This window comes from Antrostomus carolinensis, unplaced genomic scaffold, assembly GCF_000700745.2.
Source record: "Antrostomus carolinensis isolate BGI_N321 unplaced genomic scaffold, ASM70074v2 scaffold7218, whole genome shotgun sequence".
Classification (NCBI taxonomy): Eukaryota; Metazoa; Chordata; class Aves; order Caprimulgiformes; family Caprimulgidae; genus Antrostomus; species Antrostomus carolinensis.
The window spans coordinates 1-8,427 of record NW_010330837.1 but is presented as its reverse complement, the minus strand read 5'-3'; the positions used below and the strand labels follow the sequence as shown (position 1 = coordinate 8,427).

The window sequence follows — 8,427 nt, the reverse complement described above, 5'->3', positions numbered from 1 at the left end:
ATTTCGGTAGGACCAGAAGTAGTAAAGCCTGTGTATTGCCAGGCACTGTACACGGATATAAATGGGGCAGTGGTTGCACTTTCTGACCTAAAAGAAGAGAGGGGGGGAGGGGAAAAAAGGACTAGAACTGGAGAACAAAGCAGGAAAGTGATCTGCCTAAAATCATGCAGCAGGTTTGTGGCTGAGCTGGAACCCAAGCTCAGTGTCTTAGTTTCTGACCAGTAGTTAGCACTTGCTTTTTCTGCCATGTTTACTCATAAGTTCTTTGCACGATGTCTGCGAAGGTGCAGCAGTGGAGGATGGTAGAAACTAACTCTCTCCTTCCCTTTTTTTTGTTTTTTGTCCAGGTTAGGTCCTGTTGTCTGACACTTGAAGAGCAAACAGCACCATGGCTCTGTGACTTGTGAAACCAGAGGAAGTGCAGCAGCCCTCCCTACCTCCAGTGTCCTTTCTGTACTGTGACGTTCTTCTGGGGACCTTTAGTTTCATCCCCACAGTGTGTGCAGTGCCTGGCCTTGGCATCAGAGCAGAGGAAGCAGTTTGTGGACCAGGGATAGCCATGGCCTTGAGCTTGTATGTCTTCCATGTCTTCTATAAGTTCAAAGTGTTGGTGATTGTCACTTTGTGTTTGATGGTGCTATGGGCCATGTTTGGTTACTTTGTGGACTCCAGACAGGAAATGTCTAAAGCTAAGAGCATGGTGGAGGATTTCAGAAAGGTAACTAACCAGGAGGACAGTCAAAAGGAAGAGAAGATTGAATCAGTTGTGAAAGTTGCCACGGTGAAGTCATTTCAGGGTCACTGCCCAGCTTTGTCTCCCTACCTGCGTAAGTGATGGTGCTTTTCTCTCCTTTCTAACAAGTTACCTCTGCTTTGGAATTGCTGACTGGGTTTTCTTCCTAGCCCTTTTACAGTTAGACACTTCTCCTGTGAAACAAATGCCAGGTAACCAGTTGCATAAGCACTTCTGGGTGAGAAGAGTGCCTGTGTTGGGTCTGGCTGGGATAGCAGCCTGTATGGTGCTGTGCTTTGCATCTGTGGCTAAACCAGCTTTGGTGACGCACCAGTGACTGCTCTACTGCCGAGAGGCATGCTGCTGAGGCTGGCTGTCTCTCTTTCCTGGTCCCCTAAAATCTGGTAGGCTGGGGGTGGGCAAGAGGTTGGGTGTGGATACAGGCAGGACAGCTGACCCCAGCTGGCTGAAGGGATATTCCATACCGTATGACCATACCATTTATCATGCTCAGCAATAAAGCTCAGGGAGAGGAGGAAAAGGGGGTTCATGGTTACAGTGTTTGCTTTCCCAGCAACTGCAGTATGTGCTGAAGCCCTGCTTCCCAGGACAGGTCTGGACATCTGCCTCCCAATGGGAAGTAATGAATGAGTTTCTCTTTTTGCCTTGCTCATGCATGCAGCTTTTGCTTTTTTATTAAACTATTTTTATTTCAACCACAAGTCTTTTCACCTTTCCTCAATATTTTGCCTTTTCATTATTAGATGTACTTTTGTCTCTCTATCTTGACAGCTGAAGGACTTCACAGCTGCATTGGGGTCAGCACTGTTTATGTTGAAGGTTCAAATAAGTGACTGGTTCCTTGGTTTTTATTAGTCCTCTTTTTTTTTTTCTTTTTGTCTTGGTATTGCTAGGAGTGCCACGTTTCTGCTTTGCTGTGTCATTTCTTCTTCCTTTTTGTGAACCTGGTTAGGGATTTATTTGGGAAGCTGGATTCTTCCCTCCTCCCTGATGTAGTCCAAAAAGCTGCTGTCTAGCTGCACACCCCCACCCCTGCCCCCAAGACATATTTGCTTAAGTAAACACAGTGCTTTGTTGCATCACAGTTGCCTGCATTGTTCTCTTTCATGGGTTTGCCCAGTCTGGAGGGGCTGGAAGAATAGCTCAGTGCAAGAGAAGTGGTGAAAGTTTCATTGGCTACAGAAAGCCTTGGTACATTTTATCTTACAAATTTGTAGCCTTAAGCCTGTGATGCTTTTATTCATGCTCTAAGTAGAGATGACTTCTCACAGCTAGTCTTATGTGTCTTTCCACTTCCCCCTCCTCTGCTTTGCCCTGGCAGCTCTGGCCAATCCTCCTGCAGTAGGGTGGAACTTTAGATTTTTTTCTTTAATATATATTTATCATCATCAGTACTCTCTAGTCAGTTTAAGCAACTAAACACTTGATACCCTCTCCTTCCATTGCCTGCATAACATCCTCATAGCTCTATGTCTTGGTTTAGTCAGTTTTTCTATTGCCCAATGACCCCTCCCTGCCTGAGAAGGGGAATTGGGAAAAGGAAAGGAGACCTGTGGGTTGAAGTGAAAACAGATTTAATTAAATAATAAGAAGAACTAATATTAATACTAATATAAAATAAACAAAATTATACTCGGCCAACAGAAGCATGACAGTCAGAGTAAGCAGGAGAGTAGGCCTTGGGAGCAGAATGATGGCTGAGACCCTCCAGGGATGATGAACATTGAGGAAGAGGGGTCATCCCTAGCAAACTTTCCAGTTTATAGAGACTGTGATGTTTATGGTATGGAGTACTTCTGTTGGCCAGCTTGGGTCAGCTGCCCTTCCTTTCACTTCTCCCAGCCCTAGCACCTGGCTAACTCTAAACTGGTAAAGACCTTGATCACTCTAGAAACCTGCATACCATGGGTGGCCACACACTGGAAGTGTCTTATCAGCTCTGTTCTCACCAAATTGGGTGCTGCAGTCTTCTTAAAATGCAGCTTTTCTGACTGAGAATTAATTCTAAGATTCTATCTCAGCGAAACCAGGGCACAGTACTTTTTTATCTTGGAAAGGCAGGGAAACCAACTGGGGCTTGAACCTGAGTTTCTTATGCTGGTGTCAGAGTGCCTCATTAGGTGACTGGACTAGCCACAGCCAGAAACAACTCAGGTGAGCTCCTTGTGCTTCTCCTGCAGGAGGTGCCAGCAAACTCACCTTCAAAGCATCTCTCACGCTAGAAGAAGTGCAAAAAGAGAACCCTCAGGTAGCCAAGGGCCGATATCACCCTACGGAGTGCTTGGCATTGCAGCGTGTGGCCATCCTCATTCCACATCGCAATCGAGAGAAGCACCTACTGTACCTCCTGGAGCACCTCCACCCCTTCCTACAAAGGCAGCAGCTGGACTATGGCATCTATGTTATTCACCAGGTGAGGCAGCTGTGCAGAGATGGGGATGATGTCAGTGCTCTGCAGTGAGAGGAGAGGCATGCTGCTGCCTCTGCTAACATCACTCCTCCAAGCCTGCTTCGAACGCTTCTGCTTGCTGGGGGATGCAACCATGTGTGCAGCCATTGCTGGTAGCACTGCAGGATCTCAGCTGCTGTTAGCAAAGCTGGGAAGTATTAACAAACAGTGTCTTTAACTGGTGTCCATTTCTCTGTCCAAGTAACTCAGTATTTCTGAGTTAGCATTCAAGGTGAGCATCTTCTACATTACTAATGCAACTCACTTCTCTTGCAGGATACATGTATGTAACTAGGCTGACATGTTTTCTGTCTTTAAATTTGGAGTTGTTTGGATTGAAGGCCTCAGTTTGTATCTCGCTTTGCTTTCCCATCTGCTTACTGGCTGCCACGCTTAGTAAGCTGTGTTTACCATGTGCTTGTAGTTACTTCTGCTGTCCCAAACTACACATGCCAGCTACTGCTTGTAGGTGCTTTACTTGCCCAGCGAGGGCTGTGGGAAGAAATAGTTATGGCAGGGCATTTGATTCCTGAAAGATTTAGTAGTTATTTTATTTGCATTCTTTCTAGCTCTGCTGAGTATGTGGCTAAAACTTGAGCATACAAACTTGTGCCACGTCCTTTCATCCAAGATGCTTATGTTCTGGTCACATGAGCTAAAAGCAGTATAGATTTCTTGTTTTGTATTATGTTGTCTTTTTCTTGATCTTTTGTTGTGCTTGCTTTCTTTTGCTGTCGTTTACTTCCATGTTCTGCTTTGACTCTAAACTGACTTCTTGATCTTTTGTTGTGCTTGCTTTCTTTTACTATCTGCTTTGACTCTAAACAGATTTTTCAGACAGCAGGAGAAAAGGTGATAAAGTACTATAGTTTCTCTTCCCTTCTGTTTAAAGAGGCTAGAGTCAATTAACCAGTCTGAAGCAAAGCATTCTAGGTGAAAGCTTCCACTTGTGCTCAATGGCACGACGAAACAGCCACAGAAGTCGTGGCAGGGTATATACACTTTCAGCTGGAATAGACTGTTCTTTCATTGTTTAGAGTCATTATGTGGCCCACAGAGTGGAAAAAAGGAGGCTTTTTTCCTGCATTAGTATGTACTGTAATCATACACATAATGGCTTACTCCATCTAGCAAGCAGTGGTTAGCAATAAATCACTGGGAGAACGGGCATACGTTCTGTACTTACTGAAGTATGTGAGGTGGAGAATGACTGTTGTCATATTAGCAAAAAGTAATACAGAAGTATGAAAGCTTTGTCTGATGTAAGCAGCAATGTCTAGTCTGGACTTGTTCTATCAGAGCCTTTACTTGGGAGATTGGAAACATTTGCTTCGCCTTTCCATGCAGATAAACATACTTGAAGAGTGGAAAGTGGGTCTAACAAAACTCTCATTTATGGCAAATCCATTTTCACTCTCCATTTGTCAGGCTATTAGGATGCAGATAAACATACTTGAAGAGTGGAAAGTATGTTTACATACTTTACAACAAAACTCTCATTTATGGCAAATCCCTTTTCACTCTCCATTTGTCAGGCTATTAGTTGTTTTAACTCTGTCTTTCCCCAAAAGATACTTAAAACCAGGATTTAACTATTAAAATACACAGAGCTTACTTTGGAGGAAGATTAAGATTCAAGATTAAGTTTTCATTTTTCTCTATGAGCCGTTGAAGGGCATACTGCAGATCTCTTCTTTATGGGCTGTTGGTAACACTTTGAAAATAGTGTTTCTCTGCACAAATGTGTGCATATGTGAGTGCAGTACTGAAAGAAAAAAAAAAAGGTGAGTTTGTAATCCTTAAAGGGTGAATAATTTCTTTCCCAACATAAGTTTGTCTTGTGGTCAGTGTTCTTTTTCCATAGCAAGGAAGGAGGACAGTTGTCTTCTCAATAAAAGATGAGAGTAAACTTTGCTATTTGTTCAGCATGTGGTCCAACACTGAACAGTGCCCCTCCTGGAGAGCAGTTTTAGCTGCCTGCTTGGCTGCCTTTGAGCAGGAAGTGGGCTGTGGTGGCTGATACCCAGTACATGTGACGTTCTCCATATGTTCTGTATCAATCATCTGCATTGTTCTGTTCACTTAATAGCCTATGTTTTCATCATCAGAAGAAGGTTATCTGATGGAGATTTTCATATACAGGTCACTTTAAAACAAACAGACAAACCACCAACCTCAGGAGTTTGACATCATAGATTTTGGGTAAATTGTATGTAATTTTTTATTGGAAAGTTACTTCCTTAACTGAGAAAGGAAGCAATTGATTATCCCTCTCTTAATTTTTCAGAGTGGACACTGGGCTGTTTTTCCTTAATTGCAGGCATGGAGCCATAAATCCCATAAATCTTCTTTGTGCAGGAGCAGATAGCTGTTGGTGATGGTGAACAAGTTGCCACTTCAGAGCAAAGCATTACGTTTTAGAACGATAAAACGTGCTTTATGTGCAACTGCTTTCCCTCCAGCTAACCTTCTTTCCGTCTGGGGAGGCCACCTGCTTTTAAATCTTCTGTGGAGCCTCCTTCTGTCCAGGCAGCTTCTAGCAAATGACCTCTTTGTCTTGAAAAAAAATTGGTTTTATTCTTTCAATTCTGAAAAATGACTGTCCTGTGCATTTCTGAGAGCACAGGGCTTGGCCTTCCAACTCCCAGGTGGGAACTTGAGGCAGCTCACTGCCTTGTTCTCAGGAGCTGAAAGCCTTCTACAGGCTGGTGTGTGTGTCCAGCCCAGTAAAAAAAAAATGGCAAGACAGACACACACCTGTTGCTCCAGAGTGAACGGTGTCATGGTGAGCTTATAAAACTGCCAGGTGTGTGTGCATATATGTACACCTCAAAAGTGAAAAATGATGCTTTCGAAAAGCAAAGATGCACGAACTTATAGCAAAAGCAAACAGGGAAGACGAGTAAAAGTCAAGTAAAGCTCTGTGCTAGGGCGAGTCCCTGTGCAGCATGATAATTAGGTTATAGATAGGAGTTAAAAATGAGGAGACCCGCTTTTTATTCCCACTGTGCCACCTACCGTGTGACCTAAGGAAATGCAGTGAATCTCTAAGCATAAAGAGTTCCCTAAACTGAGTGGACAAGCATAAATCATCTCTGGCAGGTGCTCTGACATCTATAAACCAATTAGTAGAGGAGTAATGTGGGGTTTTTTGGGAGTTTTTTTTTTTGTTGTGTGGTGTGGGTTGGTTTTTGTTGTGGTTTTTTGTTGTTGTTGTTCGTTTTTTGTAAAAACAAACAAACTTCTAGAAGCCTTACTGGCACAGTTGCATGGAGGTCCAGTTTCTAAACTGTTTACTAATACTTCTTGTGTTATGTAGCCTGATGGGAACTCCAGGACAGGAGCAGCACTAGTAGCAAAATTGCAGCGTGTGTACTTTTGGTGCCCAGGTCCCTGTAGGCTCTCCTGGCCCTGGCTGTGTTTGTTCATGGCAAGTAGAGACTGAAGAGATGCCTTGTGTCATTGGCCACTCTGCTGCTGTATCTCGTGGGGTAGCTCTTTGTGTAGTTACTGCTGTAAAGGCTGTGGCACACGAATGCGGTTGCGAACTGTGCGATTACAGCAAATGCCTGGGAACAGTTCTGGTTCAAAAGGTTTGACACCTTCTTCAGAGGTTTTTTTCCCATTCTCTTCCACAGGCTGGCAGCACCAAATTTAATCGAGCTAAACTGCTGAATGTAGGATACCTAGAGGCCCTAAAAGAAGCCAACTGGGACTGTTTCATTTTCCATGATGTGGATCTGGTGCCAGAAAATGACTTTAACATTTACATGTGTGACAGACAACCAAAGCACCTTGTAGTTGGCAGGAACAATACTGGATACAGGTAGGAAACCAGGAATGTGGAAAGAGTACCAAGTGGGAAATGCCACGCTACTGCTAATGTTCTTCTTCTGATGGAGCTATATGCTGGTATCTACCCTTTTTCCTGACACCAGGTTTCTGGTGGTAACACTTCACCTCTCTAGTGTGCCTCTGACAAAAGGTAACTGTATGGATATCTCTGAAGTCAGCCCCATGGTCACCTGCACAAATGATCATTGTCATCGTTCTGGTTTCTGGAGTGAAGTAAAGGGTGTTCTGAGGGGAAAGCAGCATGCCAGAGGTTGTGCAGAGACCTTCTGTCAGAGATGGAAATACATTTGCAGTCTCCTGGTCCTGTGATCTGATGGTGTGATCTTACTATTGTGCTAATGAAACAATAAAACTTGGCAGTTACCTTTTGCTGTTGAAGAGGTAACATCTGATAGTGAGATCTTAAGTGTGAGAATTTGCCAAGGGATAGCATTGTCCTTTAATTATGTGGCTGGACAGTGTCTAATACAGGATCATTCTGATTTTTAAATGGGTCCCCTACGTGCCACTGAGATATAAATAATTTAAAGTGAAAAGTCGGGCTCAGTCCACTTCAGAGAAGAAAGGCTCCTGAGCCTGGTGAATTTAATGACTAGAGTGTTTTAATTGAACTTGTTTCTTTCAAGATTCACCTTTAGGTCATGTCACTCTAAATATTAATTAGAAGTGGGCTTTTCAAAAGCTGATCTCTAAGTACTTTGAAGTAAAGCTCTGCTTCACTTACAGGTTTCCTTTGTTAAATATACGAGAAAGAGGTGGGATGTGCAAATTCTGATGCAGGATAATACTCACTTTCCAGTTATTCAGTGGAAATGGGAACAAGCACAAATGAACTAGGCTCGTGCCGAGTTTTTGGAGCACTGTGCCTTGCAGAGAGAATGCTGAAGGCTACAGGATGGTCCTGCACCAAAGCAGCAGAACCATTGCTTTGGTTAATTGATAGGCATGTGGAATCCAAGCTAATAACAGGGCATCAAGCTTCAGGTGCTTCACTCCCGTGCCTTAGTTACTGAAAGTGTCTAACTTAGCTAAGCATGCAGGTGGATATTTTCTTTTCTTTACTAAGGAGTCTTCTTACTATTAATTTCCTCAAGTTTTTCCTGTTTGTGGAAAGGAGCTGTTAGTTATGGGTCAGCTTTAAGCTTTGGCTTTAAAGAGTCTTACACTGACAAAATGTTTTTGTTGTGAATACCCTGCACCAGTATTCTCTAGGATACTGGTGCTTTGAGTTAGATTCATAGTTTCTTTGCTGTATCACTGCCTCTGTTTACCCATCTGTGAAATGGAGATGGAAATGCTCTACTTCCAAGGGAATTCATGGGTATATTTGAAGGAATTCAAGCGTGGGGTTCCTCTCACAGGGGACAGT

At 43.4% G+C, this 8,427-nt stretch overlaps 1 protein-coding gene across 1 annotated transcript; it reads left to right on the top strand.

The window, feature by feature from the left end:
* The first annotated feature begins 559 nt into the window (after nt 1-559).
* B4GALT4 (beta-1,4-galactosyltransferase 4) lies at nt 560-7,033 on the top strand. Its single transcript, XM_010173027.2, has 3 exons — nt 560-827; nt 2,935-3,167; nt 6,842-7,033. The coding sequence occupies exons 1-3, from the start codon at nt 560-562 to the stop codon at nt 7,031-7,033; spliced, it is 693 nt and encodes a 230-aa protein (XP_010171329.2).
* Nucleotides 7,034-8,427: the final 1,394 nt, after the last annotated feature.